Source organism: Lonchura striata, chromosome 10, assembly GCF_050655825.1.
Source record: "Lonchura striata isolate lonStrDom1 chromosome 10, ASM5065582v1, whole genome shotgun sequence".
Classification (NCBI taxonomy): Eukaryota; Metazoa; Chordata; class Aves; order Passeriformes; family Estrildidae; genus Lonchura; species Lonchura striata.
The window spans coordinates 15,079,751-15,099,639 of record NC_140712.1 but is presented as its reverse complement, the minus strand read 5'-3'; the positions used below and the strand labels follow the sequence as shown (position 1 = coordinate 15,099,639).

The 19,889-nt window shown below is 40.4% G+C and overlaps 1 protein-coding gene across 6 annotated transcripts in view; it reads right to left on the bottom strand.

Moving 5' to 3' along the window:
- LOC110474263 (high affinity cAMP-specific and IBMX-insensitive 3',5'-cyclic phosphodiesterase 8A) overlaps positions 1–19,889 on the bottom strand; it is a 152,412-nt gene that overhangs the window by 27,232 nt on the left and 105,291 nt on the right. For all 6 annotated transcript variants that reach the window (XM_085588801.1, XM_085588803.1, XM_085588804.1 and 3 more), the window contains 3 exons: positions 4,706–4,762; positions 2,104–2,294; positions 929–985 (listed from right to left, as the gene is read on the bottom strand). In XM_085588801.1, coding sequence (XP_085444927.1) covers positions 929–985; positions 2,104–2,294; positions 4,706–4,762 — 305 coding nt within the window. The remainder of the gene's footprint in view (positions 1–928; positions 986–2,103; positions 2,295–4,705; positions 4,763–19,889) is intronic.

Here is a 19,889-nt window from a genome sequence, read left to right as displayed (position 1 = left end):
ACACACGTCCAAATGAAGTAGCTGAATAATCTGGCTATACTAACTGTTAAAAGACCCTTCAACATGCATGAATGTATGGCTGAAATCAAGAAGAATGGCCATTATATGAAGTGTCTGTCAAGAAGCAGATTGAAGCTGGTCATGTTTAGCAAGATGGCACAGTATCTTTTATTTATGCAGGAAGTTTTGGATCTTGAAATGTTTAATTAGGGGGGTTTTTTTGGTAGAGATGGTAGTGTATTTTTAATGGTAAATTTCAACACCTCAGAATTGGTTTTCAAAATTAATGTGCTCTGAGAAATGGCCATTCCAAAATTATACTTGGAGGAAATAATCTTCTGGTTATTTAATTTCATTAAATACACAGAATTTATTTGTTTATTTACTTTTTTATAAGTAATATTTTCAAAGGAGGGGAAAGGAAATAGCATATGTAATACTTTACTGAGATCTCATAATCTCTTTTGCTTTTAAAACTGCTGTGGTCAGATGATACTCTGTACTGATCAAATTGTTCTATATTGCTTTTCATACTCAGCAGATCTCTGGTTTTTGCTGAGATTAATCATATTGAAAGGCAGACTAAGAAAGGTTCAGAACAGAGATCTGAAAGACAGTTTTGTACAAGATGTTGCAGAAGTTGTTTGCAACATACTCTGAAAGCCTGCAGTGATGACAGGGGAGTGCGAGGAGGAACCCAAAATAAAACTCAAAGTGAGATTCTTGAATAAAAACCCCAGAAATTAAAAAAACAAATTCTGTCTCAATCCTATGATCAAGTATAGTAAAAACTCTGGTACAGCACATTATTATTAGCACAGTAGGAAGTTGTAATTCAGGTTTTATGTTAATGTTTTTCAGGTTAACTTTTACAATGGTAAGATTCACAGTTTTGATCACAGGTGAAAGAAAAGATATGAGTATTTACCTTTGTACTACACAAATAATGACTGTATTTTCTGAGGCTTTTGTTGTTCTGATAGACCTTTAAATAAAAAGCAAAGCATTTAAATTCTTTTTAAGTTCACATTTCAGAAAACATGGCTTTACAGAAACTTCAGACAGCACTTTTCTTAAAATATCTCTTTTAAACCATTTAACAACAAAACAAAAGTCAAATCTCGAGCCTGCTGTTAAGAAAGAATAAATGATATCTGAGACTCCACAAACATAGATTAATCTACAACTCAAGTACTCTAAGTGGGGAATAGCAAAAAATATCCTCTCCGAAACAGCATATAATGGACTTGTTTGAAGGGCTTGGCCTCACTCATTTAAGGTGCATTTTACTGAATTCTGGGACAGATTGGTAAGAATGGAACATGGGCAACAGCACTGCTACCTAGTCTTATCTACTTGCCTCAGCTCAGCAAGAAGAGCCTTTGCCCCAGCACAGCCCCAGGGCACACCCTGGCACCCCTGCCCAGCCTTGCTCAGTCTAGACACGCTCCCAAGGGCACTGCCAAGGCTCTGGAGCAGGGCACTGAGCCTGTCCAGGCTCTGGAGAGACTCACAAAGGCAAATCCTTTCCTCCTTTTCTCATACTTCACAGCAGTTTCTAAAAATACTTTTGGAATCTGTTTGCAATTTTGCTGTTCATAATGTATTTTCAAATGTTGCAGATATGGAAACCTGCACACCAAATGCTGCCTGTTAGCACTGGGAGTTGTTCAACAGGAAGGGACATTCCAAAAAAATTAGAACATTAATGAAGGGAATGAATTAATAAAGGTGCTTGGTGGCACATGATATCTTTGCAGTTGACTTAGTGTGAAAACAAGGAACCAAGTACTTGAAAAAAAAACACCAAACAACAAAAGAAAACCAAAAAAATACCCAAGAGTTCACTACGGCAACAAAGCTGCACACTGTGGCTCCAAGCCAGATGGAGCTTCAGAGACCCTAGGACACAACCAAAAATGCTGCTGCTATCAGATGTAAAGCACTGAAGTAACAATATTTGATGCTGCTACTGCACACCTGTCTAAAACCAAAAAAATCAATGCTCTATGGAGTTTATAAAGACATCATATAAAAGCAAAAAAACTCCAATGCTGTGTTCACTATATTGTTAAGCATTAATTACACTGAAATGATGCTTACCTGCATAATGCTTCTGCATCAAAGTATCTGGAATGTCTATGGTCAATGATGATAATGTCATGGTGCTTATCTAGAAAACATTCTAGTGCAGACTGAGGTGTCCTGGCAAGATTACACCGAAATCCAGCCTTGTCACACGCCCAGCGGAACCCGTTACTCTGCTCATCCTCCTCAGCAAACACTAAAAGTACCTGAGGTGGAGACAGGCAGTGGGTCATCACAAACAAATCTTACAGTACGTTCTGTGACTTTGTCCTGTTCCTAACATGTTTTTTAAAGCCACTTCTGAGGCTTAATCTGATGTTTTTGAGAGAATTGCTTTCTACAGATCACTGGTTTTTTTTGTATTTGTCTGTACACAGAGGTGTTTCAAGTGGATGAAACAGTCTGCCAGAGCCATGGCATATCCACATGGGAAGAACAAGTTTTGGAATTGACTCTATTGTCATTATCTACAGAGAGAGCTTAGGCAATCAGCTGAGACAAGATGCCTGTGTGTCAGAGAGTGTACATGAACCAACAGTGAGTCCACTTCTCCGAAACCATCTCACATGCAGCTTTTTTCTTGGGGTTTATTTTTCTTGCCAGGATCATATTCCAGAAAAGGGGAAAAAATATAAAAACCCCAACAACAACAAAAAAAACCAACCCCATAGTTCATCTCATATGAATCAGTATTTAATGCTGCTTCAATGGCATGATAAAAAGTCTGCTTTTCTTTCCATCTCATCCCAATTCCCCAAAGTACTGGATGCTGCCCACTCTGTGGGATTTCTGGAAATTCTGGACAGGCTTGTCAAAAGGAACTCATGGCAGACTGAACTCATAAGCAGTACCACTGTATATGAAGTACGTCCCCGTGTGACTCCTACACAAAGCCTGCCATGGGATTTATATGACAGAAGGAGATTATCATAGCTGAAATCCAGAACTGGAGGTCAGACCTGTGAGCCACTATTTGTTCTGTCCTAACTTGCCTTGTAATTGTCAGTAACTAATCTCTCTAAGTCTTTTTAAAATCAACACAATGCCTATAGGCTAAAAGTATGATAAGGCCCAATTCCTTTAAAATGTATTTCCTGTTCTAGGATTTAATACAGCAAAGAAGATGAACAAAGTCTGCTAAGGAAGACTCACTGATGTGATTGTGCTTTGCATCAGGATAATGTTTGCAGAAGAAAACTTCTCTTGCCTGAAAGAATACAGCATGGCAGACTAGATCTGTGTTGATTTTGGGGATGGCTCAGCACATGCAGCCTTTTGGGAGATGAGTAACTAAGCCAGCATTTGGTCTATTATCCCAAGACACCAATCTTTCAGCAGTTGAATCAAACCACACTCAGAAATGTTTTGGTCAGGCAAAGTGAAGCATGTGTAACTCACATCACATCCCACTGCTGTTTATCTTCTGTGTGATTTTAGGAACTCCAGTGCTGTTACACTTTGGACCAGGCTGCTGAAATGTCTACCAGTAAATCTTAACATTTCCATGTACTGCATATTTTTGTAAGAATGAAGGATTTTGCACACATTCAGTTCAGGTTCCTTTTATAGCAACCTGCAAAACTGTTTGCAAAAAACATGTAATAGTTTGGGATGTATTTAGTGAAGTTAATCTATAACACTCCTTGAGAGAGGAAGAATGGGTTTCAACAATAGCACAGAAAGCCAGGAGATGTGAGTTGTATGATTGACTCTGGCAAGAATGTGATGTTGCCTACCTTCTCCTTCCCTCATACCTGACAGCTATTTTACCAGGATAAATCAGGTGCATTTCAGAGTGGTCTACAACTGGACAAAAGTGATACAATCATTACGAACAATACAGGTGGCAGAAACACTCAAGGACTATTCTGATTTTGGAGAACAGCTGGATGAGGATGTCCTAAGATCTGATTTTTTATGATATTACTGTTCTGACAATGGCTCAAGAAGATGTTAAACTGCAGTTCTTAAGACAGCCATTTTCAAATTATTAGGACCACATTGCCTCTACTGAGGAGTTTTGCAATTACTGACAGGGAACATCTTGGATGATTAATGGCTCAGTATGCCTTGGGTTATGGGAGAATTTCCAAAGGAAGTCCAAAGGAGACATATATCTCTAAACCTCATGTCCATCCCAGGCAACATAAGGGGACAAATGGCATAAACCATTTATTTATAAAGGGATAAAAGAGGATTAATTTTTGTCAGTCAGTAATGAATAATAAAAAAATATATTTTGCAAAGCTCACTTCATATATTTTGTAATGATATTGCAAGTTTGCTTAGCTTGTTATCAGTTTGATGAGATTTTGATGAAGAATTTTACTACCAGTAAAATATAAAATGAGGCAAAACTAAATTGATTACAAGGTAACTGATAGCAGAAAAAATAGATAGCTCTATTTTTATAAGCTGAGAGATGGTTGGAGAAAACAGGATTCTTAGGATATCACATAGAGAAAATGTAATGATAAAAACCTGTTATGTGCATATTATCTCTTGAGCAAAATTCTCTATGAAGATCTCTATAATCCAAAAAATTCCAGTCATCAGTTTTAAGCTAACATCTGTGATGTTTTAGAAATCAAGACTTCCATTTGAACTGCTGTGTTACCTGAAGTTGATCTTGATGAAGTCTCATAGGGCCAAACTGCACATCTGTTACTGGTGCCTAGAAGAAATAAGAAGGGAACTTATTAATGAATAATACCTAAGGAAGAAGAAAACTTATCTCTGTTATCTACCATTGTCTGGGAGATATATTGCCATCATTATAAGGCTGCATCTTCAAGAGGGTCATATTCTGGTTTTGTAAATTTATATGCTAAGCTGCATTAACAGAAATAACAAGCTAGTCTTCAAGTCATTTTTTATTGTTATTTTAAATGTAAGAGATTAGTAATGAGAATCTGGGAGACAGATTGTTATTTTTCTGTATCCTCTGTATCACTCCAGCTGTTCTGCAAAACATGGGAGTGTTTAAAAACTGCTTATTTTAAAGTCCAAAAAAGCATTAAAGCTCCAGGAGAAATGCAAAAATACATAATTCTTCTCTTAGAATTTCAAATGCAACAGGGCCCGAATTTCACATGTAACAGGTGCCCAAGGGTGCTACAGAAACACACTGATTTCATTTCTCCAAGAGCATTTTGCTGCCCACCCAACCCCTCCAGGGAAGGCTCCAGAACTCAGGAATATGTTGGGATGAAGCATGCATCCAGCATGCAGCTTTGTTTGAAAAGCCCTGCAAAAACGCTGTCATCCACCATGCGTTTGACGTGTCGGTGACCCCCACGCTGGGCTCTGCCCAGGTACCACAGCTCAGCTGCAGGAACTCCTCGGCCCCCCAAGCACAGGGCAGCCAGCACGGCAGCTCTGCAGGCTCCCTCCTGCTAGTGGGGCTTTTAGCTTGATCTTTGTTGTGATTTGGTTGGTTGGTTTTGGTTTTTTTAGTTTGTAATGGTTTTTGCATGATCAAAAGCCGCGTTTAATGCAAGTATATGTAGCCAAACAGAACCCTCCAGAAAGGAAGTGTCTGTCCAGACCCCTTCCTGAGCAGAGTGTTTGAGATTATCAGTGGTACCAGGGGTGTTCCAGAAGAAGCCTGCCTGCAGTGGGAGCAGGTGAACGATCTCCTTTTGCTGGCGGCTAAGCTTAGGGAGGAAGTAGAAAGACGAAGGAATATTAGGGAAAGTGAAAGGGAAATAGATCGGTGGAGTCTATTTCCCAGCCTGGTTGGAATGGGAAATAGACTGGTGGAGCCTGGATGGGCAATATTTTGAAAGAACTTAGGAATAAAAAGAGGATGTATCATCTTTGGAAGGAGGGCCAGGTCTCTCAGGATGTATTTAAAGGGGTTGCCAGGGCATGTAGGAAAAAACGTAGGATCAGTTCAAACCTAATTTGGCAACTTTTGTAAAGGATAATAAAAAATGTTTTTACAAATATATTAATGGCAAAAGGAAGGTTAGGACCAACCTTTGTTCTCTACTGGATGCAGGAGGGAACTCAGCACCTGCAGGTGAGGAGAAGGCAGAAGTGCTTAACGCCTTCTTTGCCTCAGTCTTCAGTGGGAAGACAGCTTGTCCTCAGGACAACTGACCTCCTGGATTGTTTTTATATTCTTTGGACTTGATGATCTTGAAGGTCACTTCCAACCTAGTGATTCTGTGTAACCGAGCCAGGATCCTTCCCCTTCACTTGTCCCTCTGTGGGAAGGAGGGCAATGACCACAAGTGCTGTTTGTCACAACTGCTTCTCTTTTATATCATTAATCAAACTCCAACATGAATAGCTCCTCAGCTGGTATGAGACTACTTCTAAAGGAGTTAAACACATAAATACAGAGGGACACTCTAATAGGATTACATAGGTTTGGTTCTTTGAGAATTCCCATCAGGCTTGCATCAGCACTTTCAAAGTACTTAAATATTTTTTACCTCTTGTCCCAGAAATAAAAACTAAAAAGCAGGAATAACAGTGTTCCCCATTCAAGATAGGAAACAAAGTCCAACCATTGGTCCTTGGAGTCACAGACACTCTTCAAAAGTAACTGGAGTTAAGAAATCAGAAGAAAATAATCTTAGGCAATGCAGTAAAAGTAACATATCTCTGAACTGAAACATTAAAAGAAAAGGGCTGTTGAGCACAAAGGTGGCATTTTTACATTGTTCTTTTTCAAAATTAAAACCCACTTGAAGATCAGATTTATTGCTTTGTAATCTGTAATTTTTCCAGTAAGTATTTTCAAAGAATCATCAGCACATCCCACAGAAAAATCTTTTAGAACTGCATGCCCCACTCTTTCTATAACCTTACTGCTTCAGTGCTCAGCCCTAAGAGTATGTAATTTGTGATTTTATTTATTTATCAACTTGGAAGTCATCACTGCAACATTAAATAAGCAACAAACATAAGTCAAGGAAAAATGGCAACACAGTGTCTACAAAAGCATTCCAGGATCCAGTGTTCGCCTGTCTTGCTTAAGGGGGCCTTTAAGAGTTAATGTTAAAATGACAAGGAGGGATTTCAGATTTATTCAGTCATTGTGGTGAGATGGGCTTAGTTTAAATACACTCCAGCCATTTCTTTTTTCTGATCTTGGGACCAAAAATCTCTCTTCAGTTAGAAAACTCAAGCTGCTTTACTCTCCCCTGTGGTACATCATCCAATTATTCAAAATCTGCACTACAAAACAGCAGAGTTTTGCTGACAACACACATAACAGGGGAGAATCCTGTTTGCACCACTGTTACTGGTCTTGCAGCACTAACAGTAATATTCATCCTGAATCAGTAAGATCAGCAAAGTGCCCGAAGGACATGGAGAGAGAATGTCACTTGAGGTAAAGATACCTAAAAGATACCTTTTTACAGTTACTTCTCTGTCCAGAACTGTACTTCAAATCAAACCTTGGACTTTTTGTACACTCTACCTGCCAGAATAAAACAGTGAGTGTTCCGTGTCACCGGGCAATGGCCTGAGCTGGAAGGTTCAGATCCAGAGCTGAGCCTCACTGGCGTCTGGGGGGATGCAGAAGCCCACGTGCCATGGCACTGAACCCTTGGACTATCAGTCACAGCCCAAGGGGAATTTTAAATTAGATAAACACAGTATTGCCAGTTACTGCTTTTCAGATGCTCCTTTCTTTCAAGAAATTTGTGAATTAATAGTTATTGAAGTATTTAAAGGACTGAGCCTGAAAAAGACTTTTCTGCCAGAAATCTGTGGCTATTGCTGCAATGAAAATACCTGTCTATGCACCATTTACGCCTAAGTCACAAGAGTGACCAGATGAGATAACCTGTCTTGTTACACATTAACTTGCTGTCCTGAGTAGAATCAAAGTCTTGGTCTGCATCTCAGCTGGAAAATTTTGGTCAACTCCAGTTAATTCTTAATCCTGTTGAAATCTGCTCAAATAACTTGATTAATCATTTAAACTTTCTGTGCTGCAGGTAGCACTGAGAAGTAACATGCTGATTAAGTATTGTGTCAAAAATCAAGGCTTCAGCAAGGATTAGCAGAAACTCTCAACTATTGCTGAATTAAATGAGCTTTTAAAATACCTCTGATGCTGCAAACTTACAACAAAACTAAATGCAGCCAAAGCTCACGCATATAGTAACTGCACAAGCACCTCTTTATTCACTCACACCTTCTTCTACTTCTTCCTTGTAATTTCTTTCCTAGTTGAAGGGCTCAAGTACATTTTCAGATTGGCAGACAAGACTTTGACATGTGACAGCCTTCCAGGCAGGCACAGATTGGGAAGAGTGTCTGAGAAGACAGAGGTAGAACTGGCTGTGGGTTCCTGGAACTGACTGTGATAGAGCTGGGGCTGCTGCCAAAGAGCTGCTGACGCAAAGTCCCTCAGCGCAGCGAGTGTGACTGCGGCTCCTCAAATGCACACACAGCAACCGCAGCCATTTCACGTTCTCAGACCCCTGAACTACTGCTGGTAGCACTTATTTCCCCCCAAATTTGCCTTTCTTATTTGAACACTGTATTTTTTGTCTTGTGGAACCAGCCCTGCCTCTGGCACAAAGTGGGATTCATCCCAAGGCAACAGCATAAAGCTGTAAGGGATTGACAGCTGTCAACAGGGAAGGTCATCCACTGACTGCTGCGAGCAGCTCAACACTCACCAGAATTATCTGTGTTGTAGCAGCTGCATAGCAAACATTGAAATTACTGACAGAAATAGTCCATGTTTCCAATCCCCTGAGAAAAGTGAATGTCGCGTAAATAAAAACAAGTGAAATAAGCTTTAAAAATACAGACCTACACAACTGTGACTGATCTGATTAAAGTACAACAAAGTCAATGTTGACCTGATGTAACCTGGTAAAGTACTTCTATCTGTGAGTTATTCTTCATATTTTACCAGAACAGAATCTACAGGAATAGTCTGTTTATCGCTGCTGGATTGTTTTTTCTTTCTTCCTACTGCTAGAAAAACTTCAGGTGCACTTGTTCAATGAATAAATGCAGAAAAGAATAAAGGGTGGACACAAAGCCAGCTTGATTCACATGCTCCCTTTGGTGATAAATTGCCTGACTGGTGACAGGGACAGATCTCTGCAGCCCATGGGTCTCTGATTTGCTAGAAGTGGCGCATCCTGGCATTCTCCAAAATATCTCTCACCATTACCCATCTAAGAAGGGAGAACACCTAAAACTTTGGGCAGAATAAGCTCCCAAAAAATCCTTTTGCTATTAAATTTCATGCAATACTCCTGCTATGGAGGTGGAAATTCCTTCTGGAGGCTGATTTTCTTAAAAGACCTCTTAGCTGAAGTTTTTGTGGGATGTTTTAAAGCAGAACCCTGCGCAGCCCAAGGCAATGCTCGGCTGCAGCACTGCCCACCCATGGGAGGGGCTGCTGGGGAGCTGCTGGTGCCCAGGGGAGCAGGAATCCTCCCCTGACATCTGCAGTGCTCCATCCCTTCCTTTCTGCACAGCAGGAGCTGTGCTGGTGACAGGAGTGACTACTTGGACCATTCCATGCACAGCCCTGTTCTCCTGGCAGCGCCGGTCCCCAGGGGCAGCGGCAGCGCTGCTGCCCCTGCTGCTCCTCACCTCTGCCAGGTGAGCACAGCTGCTTCTTCCTGCAGCTCACCTGAGCAAACAGGTGCCATGGACTTTTGCTGAATGGTTTCTTTTCCTGCAGCTCACCTGAACAAACAGGTGCCATGGACTTTTGCTGAATGGTTTGCAGATGGACGCTGCTGCTGGAGGGCAACATCTGCATTCAAGGGGCAGACAGAATCTCTGACTTGCTGTAATATATGACAGATAATTACAGTGATTAGACACATGACTTCACTGCTGGTCCTAATGGAATACAGCCAGCAAAATTAATCATTTTCCTCACATCAATGTTTTAAGGTATTATCAAAATTTTTTATCTGATTTTAGAATACATACTTATTTTCTACATATACTAGGTACATGATATAGATCTGCATGAGTTGACTCATCACAGTAAAAATTAGCAGTCTTCATTATCAAGATATGCTGGAAGCCACAGGATTGTTAACATAAACCAAAATTTTGTAATTCTAAGAAAAACAGAGATTCATTTTACAAAGGAAAAATATACTTTCTCTTAACCTGCCATTTTAGGCATAGATTTATCACCCCAGAAAACAAAGCCTCAAATGAACTAATAGATTTATACCATCCCCTAAACTTTTTTTGGTTAAGGTTCTATATGCTGCAGACATCTGAATTCTGCATAATAATATACTTTCTCAGAAACCTTAGCCAAATCTTCCTGGATGCTGAAAGCTGGAAAATGAACAACTTCCTACAAATTGGTATGACAAGGCACAGGATCTTGTCCAGCCAGGTCATACCAGCGTGGTTCCTCTTTCTCAACAGAGAGAGGCATTGTGACTTGTTGCAGCTCATACTTCTGGGCAAGAAAGTCTCCATGTTCGAGATCAAGTTTTCAAAATTCACATTTTTCTTTGCTTATCATAACATTCATCCCTTTCTGAAGTATATGAACACTAATCTGATCCATGTTCATTTATCTATTTCTTTCTCCAATGAAATGAACCTGTGTAGAGGACTTAAGACTCAGCTTCCTATTATCCATGTGCTTTCTGCTAGGCACTGAACATCACTGTTCATGTCTTCCTCACACACTTCAACAGCACTCTTTTCTTACCAACTCAGCATCAGTGCAAGTAACATAAAATGCTGTCCAAGCAGATTTTCCTAACAGGCACAGCTGTTCAGAGCATAAAATTAATTTTGTAGTCCACGGACTGAATTCCAACCTGGTTAGCAAATCCAGTGAAATCCAGAGCAATTCAAATACAATGAAAATATACTGGATTTACTTCAGTGTAAATGAAGTGGGAGTCTGGCCCTGTGCAGCTCTTTCTTTTCTTGTTTGGAGGCCACAACAGTTTGAATAGAGAATAAGAGAGAACAGTGTCCAAGGTTTCTGCCTTTGCTCAACAGACTCAAGGACAAAGGTAAACTTGGCCTTCAAAGACCCTATGCTGTACAGAGTCAGTTTATTTGCTGAAATACAAAGACATGAGTTCTGAAAGGTGATTAAAATTTACCAAAACTGTTCTTCAACCTGGATGAAACCAGTTATGACAGTCCTTGATATTTTTTTTCCTATTTCTGCTTTGTGAAATATGCAGACAAATGTCACAGACTCTGAACTCATAATGTAGCATCCTGACTCAGTGCTTTGATAAAATCTCACATTTAGATTAAGCTAAATCATGTTCTCACTGATGCATCTCTCTCAACAAACGAATACAGATTTATATCTGTATCACAAGGCCTGCAGATCACTCAATGTTTTGTTCTGGTATAATTTTTCTTTTATCTATTTCCTGATTTAAATTGATTCCTAGAAAAATTATCTACAACGCTGCCATGTAACAATATAGCAGACAGTAAGTGATGGGTAACACACTCTCTGTTTTCTTAATCTGTATCTTAAATTTTATTATCTGTTTTTGAATGTTTTACATAAATCATATTGAGAGCCCAACTCTGGCCTCCAACTCACATTATTAGCAGCACACAATTTTGGCAGCTTGCAGTTTTTGTGAGAAGAAAAGCTTTACTGAGTGTAATGAGTTGCAAGAGCTCTCCCATCAGGATGCCCTTCTCTCTGGGCATGTAACCAGCCACGGGACTCTCTTATTCCCAATGAATTTGCAACACCTTTCCTCCTCCCAAAATCCAGCACCTCTTCCGTTACTCAGCCTGGGGACAATTTCTGTGTTAACCCAGGTCCTGTGGGAGCCTCCCAGGAAATGTACACCCTGGTGGGATGGGACCACTTTACGGGAGCGCCGGCACACAGCGTTGAACACAAGGAGTATCCAAGCTCCACCAGGGTTCTGCCTGGCACAGCTGATTTTTGGCTTATATTCAGCTTGCCACACATGCCAACCACTATCATATATGTTTGTTTGTTTGTGTTTTGGGCCTGGTTGCCCACTGCATTCTCTCAGTGCAATCAGTGAAGCCAAGTTAGAACAGAACTGCAGCAATACTGTTGGGAAATCACACTTGCTGCCTTCTTGCACACTTCAGACGTAATCAAGAACTCCCACTTTCTGTTGTTTATAAGTTCTCCCCTTACGCTTTACAGGAAACTTTGGATATCAAACTGCAAGTGTTGCACATGCAAAGTGAATCATTCTGTTTGGCTGGGAATAATTAACGATGCTGTCCCAAAGTGACTTGGATTATCATCTGCACTTGGTAAGGCCTGCATGGCCTCTGGCCCAGACAAGTGTCCCACTGTGGTCACGTTGTACAATGACAGGAGAAAAAGCCAGCCAGCAGTCCCTGCCACTGCTAAAGGTCTGAACTTTTACACAGAACAGGCTGACAAATTGGGGGATGTTTTTAGGACCCAATATGGTATTGAAATGATAAAATAACAGTCATTATCACTCATGTCTATGGAACAATTGCACAGATCTCCAACCTTGAAAAGGGAAGTTGCTGGTTTCATTTTGACATTCAAAGGAACTGAGGCACTGAGGGAGAGAGACAACTCCAGCCCCCTTGTCCTGAGCCCTGGCATCCCTGGGCAGGGTGTCCAGGGCCCCTGCTTGCTGGCCAATTTACAGCAGCAGGCACTGGTGATACTGGGACCATGAGGCTGATACCTGGGAAACATCCACTTATTTCTGAAATTCAAAATTGTGTTGGTGATAATTCAAACAAGTTATATCACATCTTGGTAATCACAGCAGTACTGTAGGTTTCTAAGCTAAGCAGATACAACTCTGCAAATCTCACACTACATACTTACATAAGAGTCCTCACTGTCAATGAATCACACAGCAAAAAGGGATGCATGCAATACATCAGCCAAGTGAGAAAAAAAGGGCCATTTACTCATTAATCTACACTGATTTTTCTGTCCACTGAGAACAAAGTTGAATGGAAACCAGTCCTCATATCAAATTCAGCCAGTTATATTTGCTGCAGCATCTACCTGATTCAAAGACCTGTTTTAGACCTGCATTTTATGCACAAGTACACTGAGCTTGAAATTTCATCTATTTTCTCTTTAGAAGAGAAAAAAAGTAAATCCATAACAAGTGTGAATAATCTAAAGGTTGGTCTGTGCCTCATGGTTGTCATTTTGCCAAACCCTATTCTGACCAGCCAGCATAGAATTTAAAGTGCCCTAAGTCTTCATAATCTTAAGATGTGAGATGGCTCACTGGGGTCTTCATTAAGGCTCCACTTTCTGACAAGGGAATGTTGACAAGAACATCTCCATTCAGGCCAAATATGCACCAAACTTTGGAGGCTGTGAGGTCTCCCCATATTGAATCCCTGGGCTGCTCACTAAACTATAGTCAAGTATTTCTGTGTGGTGAGGGCATGCTGTGGAGCATCTGTAGTTATATCCTGCACTGAGAGAAAACCAGCAGCTTAAATGATCTAGCCTGTACTTTAGAAGAATTTTTAAACCCTATAATAATGGTTTTCTATACATAGGTTGCAGAAATGGATGCCTTTATCAATACAAAAAAAAAAAAAAATTAGTATGAACATTTTCAGCTGTTCAAACAGGAACAGAATGTGCAACATGCAGAAACTGGATTGCTTCAGATGAAGAAAAAAGAAAGAGGTCATCTTTAAGGCACTAGCACCTAATTCCATGCTTTATTAGTTTCTGACGAAATTCAGTGCTCAGACACAATACCCTGAACTTCAGAGCAAGTGTCCTGCAAAGTCAGGCATCCCTGGTACTCTGGGCTTCCATGCAAGTAAGGGCTGTGAGATGGTACCTCATGGGCAGCTGAACAGCACATCTGGGTGGATATTGCAACTTGCTGAGTTTCAGCAGCTCTTCCCTTGTACTCCAGCAGCTCTGAGACTCCTCTGTTCTCCCCTCTGCAGTCGGGAGCAGCCACACTATATCTCACTAAATGCTTTAATGGCAGCCACATAAAAACAATGTGCCCAGCAACCCCCAGAACTTGTTTCCTCTCTCCTCTTCTCCTCAGCTGACACAAGTCTGGTTATTCCGCTGTCTGGGAGAGCTATAACTGAGCTCTGGGGACCAACTCCTCGTACACCAGTGTTGATATAAAAGTTTCAGTGTGTATCCTCTCTCATCTGCTGGCAGCAGTAACTTTTACCCAGATGCAAAGGCTGGCCAAATCAACAGAGAAGAAATTGGTCTGCAAGTCTTGCAGGTCATCAGCCAAGACGTGTTCAAAATCAGAGCATTAAATAAATCAGGGTTCACATAACTCCAAACAAATAAATGCAGCCTTTGGCTTTACCAACATCTTTGTCAAACGGGAAAGGAACTTCTCACTCGTCTGCTGTCGCCTCAGGTGTATTAATTTTACAGGCAGGCTGTGGCTGACTTTCCATCCCCCCAGCTTGAGCAGACACTTTAGTACAAATACAACATTCTTCTGGCCCTGAGGGAAATTCTTCCTGCCTGCATTTTAACAGTTGAACTGCACGGCACTCTGGGAGACTTAAATATGGTACAGTAGTTCTATTGTTTAATATTATGAAAACTGCTTGCTCCCCTGTGATTCTGCGAGATCCTGAAGCACAGCAGTAAGTGCTAATCTGTTTCCTATCCATCAGCTAGTTGTCTTTTTTCTGGTGGATATCACTTACTAGTTTTATTTTAGAGGTGATTACAGATGCATCAGAGTACAACAGAACTCCATTATCAGTTTTCATTTTTTCCTTATGAATATGAATTTCAGTGACAGTTTTCTTTGAACCATCTGGATTTGAACAGACTTATCTGACTAAAAGGAAGTTCCAGTCTACCAGGAAGTTTTCCAGCTACTTTATGCCAGACAACTTTTCATGGCTTAATCTACCAACACTGCAATAGTCACAAACAGACCAAGGAAAGCAAGAGAGTGCAGCCCAAAAATAGCATAATTCAGTCAGTGGATATGCTAGGCTTCCTAGAAGATCTCCGTTTTGTCCTAAACCTCCATTTGTTAAGGAATGAACTTGTTTTTTATTGCCATTAGTAACACATTTTGTGTGCTGACACAGTTCAGGCTTTGCTGACCATAGTAGTTTTTTCTGCCTGCTGCTATATCTGTTATCTTTATCTCACAGATCTCCAGCCTCTGCAGACGTGGGCATCCTGGATGTGCCAGTTTAGTCCTCCAAGACTGGATGGTGACAGTATGAGGCTGCCTCCTTCTCCCCCCCGTTCCCTATTCTCTCAGCCATCTGCCACACACATCTTCACACGGCTCACTCAGGTGTCTGTGAACCTGCTGGACATCACTAGAATTCTTTAGGGTTCTAGGGGTGTGCTCTGCCTACCTTCAGGATGCACAAACTCACCTGTTCTCTGTTCAGTACCCTGCCTGGGAACTGCTCTGAGAAACAAAGATCTGAGATGGGATTTTTCAGGTAGAATAAATGCAAAACCAGTGGGACAGCAGCCAGTAGAGCAAAGGAGAAATGTTCAATACTGATAATAAACATAACTGCATTTTTGTCTACTGAGTACATGTTTCTCAGACTGAGCAGAACTGTCAACTGACACTTGAGAAAACCAAGAGGAGTTCTTGGCAGTCAAACCTTTGCTAAATAGGGAACTTTGTCTCCAACAAATGAAGACTTGGGACTGCAGGCATATACAAGATGTCTTTTTTAAAAAAACTTGAGGACATTCAGAGTAGTATATTCTTTTTTTTCAATTTAAGATTTAGCATTGTTTTTTCACAGCTGTAACCAATGCAACAGACTGATTTCAGGTTTTATGATAAAGAGGAAAACAGACAGAAAAATTCAAGAGTCCTTAAAGGGCATCCCTTTCTTTTGACCACTAGGAACTCCACTGGCCGAGGGGATGAGTGACTGGCTTTCCCTAATACAGATGCCTCTTCATTCCTGAGGACCTACAGGGTAGTTTGAAACCTGACACTGGTTTTCTGCCTGACTCTGGTTCAGTAACACACAGTGCTTCTGCCAGCCCACAGGGCTCGTTAAATATCACACGCCTGGGATGGGATCACGTTTATTTTCCTTAAGTAGAGTAGAACCGTTTTACAGTTATGCCAATCCATCTAACTCTGCATGTCTTTAATAAACTGGGATTTTCATTATTATCAGAACTGCAATTAAGTAGAATTTATTGCAACAAAGCAGTTTTTCATTCTAGTTTTCTTGTAAATATAATTTCACTCTATCTGGATTTGTGGTAGTCACACTCCATTTTATTTCATTTAAATGAAGGAATCTGTGTAATTATACTATTATCTTTGATACAAAGCAATCTCTGCATCTTCTGCCTACGAGTATCATTTCCTTTACAAATGAACTGCTGGATATGCCAAAGGAGATATTTATAATTTATTTTGTCCCAGCAGCATGATTTTCTCCATAGAAACGCATAAGCAATCGATATGTTACCAACTCCAAGTAAAGTTTCACAGGATTAAAGCTGTGGTGGGCAAGGCCTCAGCACAGGAGTCTCCCACAAGGCAGCTCTTTAATAAACAACCCATCATCAAGGAACCCCATAAAGCACTCTGACATTGTAGTCTTTAACTGGGAAACAAATCCAGCTGGGTATCAAATATCCACTTAAGATTAAATCCTGCCCTACTGTCCAAATATACTCTCCCCAGGTACCATGTTAGCATTTCTCAAATTGAGTACACAGGCCATAATTATCCAGATAAGAATCAGTAGATGTTGAATAGCTTCATATAAATTATTTAACCTTGAGATTTCCAGGAAAGAGAGATAACATCTGGAGATACTTGCACCAAATACTTTTACAAGTTGCATGGCATCAGTGAAGCTTTATCACAGAGAGCTGCTGCAGTCTCTCAGTTTTAAAGATTTGCAAAGATCTGTAACGTGAGGGAGGTAAGAAGAGAAGATGCAAAAACACTGAGTAAATCTTTAATGTAAACACATGTTCACCTGCAAACTGCCTAGCATAAGGGCTGTATAAACCATGAAGGCTTACAAGCACACAGCCAGCAGTGGCTGAAAGGTGCATTTGGTTGAGCAGATGTGTACTTTTCATGTGTCATTTCAAGAGACATTATAGAACAGTGTTTGTCTTGCCTATAATGAGAGTGGGTGTCAGAAATTTCTTTCTCAGAAGCTTTATCAGACTGAGGTTCCCAGTCCTCAAACCCTTGGCTGGGCCCTTCCACAGAGAATGTCTGAAAGCAGCACCATGTGCTGCCTCTGAAATAAGCAGATTCTCTGCTCCTCCCTGCAAGGACTGCAAAAAACTGGAGCAGCAAAAACAGCTTCTCAAATATTAGTATCCAGGAGGTGCCTATCACCTTCTGCACAATTTTATTGACACCTAAATTTGTCTGTCTCATCTAAAAAGGTCTGATATTGCAACTGAGAGTGGCACAAATGTTTTACAACAGGAACCAGTGCTGGACCTGTGCACAGGTGGCTCTTCTGTCCCATGGAACAGAGCTCCACACAGCAGTCAGGCAGCGACATCCTTATTCCACTTGGGTAACAATGATGAACTAAAAGAAGGAGCACTATGGAAGAGAGAGGCTCCACTTACACATTAAATAACTAAATAGTGTCCACCTATTCAAAAACCTCCATAATTAGCTGCAAGGAAAGCTGGCCTCTATCCAAAATCAATCTCCCTCGAGATCTGAATTCTGGCATTAAGCAAGCCTGTCTGATCTGTTTTGCAGCTATCCAGAATATGTTTCTCACTCTGCTGGTTTTTCTAAGGAGAGGATGCAGTGGCCCTGGGCCTTCTATTGAGAGTGTGAAAGCTTTATGCCAAAGAACAAACAAGAGAAAATAGACATTAAAGTCCTGTCTGGCGACACCATTAGTAAGTTCACAGTCACCATTTCCTTCTTCCTCCCCTGCACCAAGTGCTTCTTCCCAGACTGTGATCTAGACTGCTGATAGCTCTGGCTGGGAGCTTTTACCAGAAATTTTAGCAGGAAATGTTAATTTGCAAGCCTCAGTGTCCTCCCTTGGGGAGGATGGACACTGTATCTGCATTACCAAATTATGGGGACGTAAGAGTTTCTCAGACCTGCCTGCAACAGGCAGAAGAGAAACTCCTCTGTATCTCCAGCAAACCTGAGTAAAAAACCAACTGTACTCATTTATTTTCTTTCGCCTTTTCCCCCAAGCTACGAAATACTAGGAAGAATGTCCAAAGCAAACAGAAAAAATTCTATTAATGAAATATGCAATTTAGTGCAGTTTCATGGGCTGACTCTGAGCTCAGCCAGACTTCTAAGACACAAAACATAGCTGGAAATTCATAGAACTAGAATAAAACAAAACTATTGCTTTGCATAAATATTATACTGCATTTCTATAAACCAGTTTAATGGGAAAGATAGCTTGTGTGAATGAATAAATATAACCCATTACAAATAAATTAGATATCAAAGATTAATATTTTTTAGTATAAAATCTAATGTCTCATGTGTAAGCAATAGCAATTAAAAAATAGACTCACTTTATTAACAGTTCCAATAAAACTACAGTAAAACTATAGGTCACTTTGAGAATTAAAAAATAAAAGTAAACCTATAAATTGACTGAAGAATTACATGTATCTGACTCTTGAAAAGTTTATTACTCAGATATATCACCTGATTTCCTTTTTTTCTCTATGAACTTTGAGCGTAAGGCTGCAATTATTTACTATAGATGCAGAAGAGAACAGTGTCCTTGATTATAGAAGCTTTTCTCAATCCTAGGAAATTTCATTTGACTTGTTTTATGTGTTTGCATGTTTCTTTAAGCCAGGACAAATGTTCTTACCACATTCATATTTGTGGGGTTAGCAGCTTTTTCTGCATCTCTTTTATCCTCATCCTCTAAAGACAAAACAAATGGTGTGCTGCTCAGTGTTGAACTTTATAATTTTAGTAATAGGTTGCAGCAGGAATATATTTTGACTAACTCTCTGAGCCATTACCATGTACAGTCTGAGCACCTACCATGGAACACCACAGTTCTAATTATTTTCTTCACTGCTTAATTTGAACCAATACGTCGTACTCTGGATGACTTCAGAATATACTGTGAGACACATAATTTAATCCAGTTATATCCATAATCTAATTTTGCCAAGAACCTTCAAATATATTCCAAAAAAAAAACCAAAACAACCACCCTTTATGTGAAACATCAGGAACACATTAGAGGTGGCATCAAACCACTACTTCATTAGACATAAGTTACTCACAGTATGTTCCCCACCAAAATAGAGTAACAAAATTTGTAGGCCACAGTATGAGGTTGTACCCAGAAATACTTTCCAGATGAAGCAAACAAGATTTGCAGTGGTTTTGTGACAATTTCCTGCGAGTGGAAGAGGTTATCTGGGGCATTTGCCTCTGGGATTCTCTGTCCTTGCACATCTCCTTTTCTGAGCTCCACAGAAAGCTGAAGAGGGCTCTTGTACAAGCCAAGGTCCATCGTGACTCTCTGTGTCCTTCCCTCTCTGCCCAGCTAGCCCTGAATGCTGAGTAATTGATCCCCTGGGAGTTCCTGTCAGACAAATCCAACAAATCCATTGCCAACCAGCAGTGTGTGGTATTCCAGCCTCATGCCCTTCTTTACTCTTCAATAACACAGCCCTGCCATTGCTACCCATGTGCTCTTTGGGAAGGAAGTGAAGCATGGCCTGCTTGTACCATAAATGAATAGTGCTTACAACATTTAAGACTATTTTAAATTTTTTACAAGAGAAACATGCCCAAGTTGGGTGAAATATTTTTCTGATACTGTAAATATGAAGCCATGGGTGCCACAACTCCCAT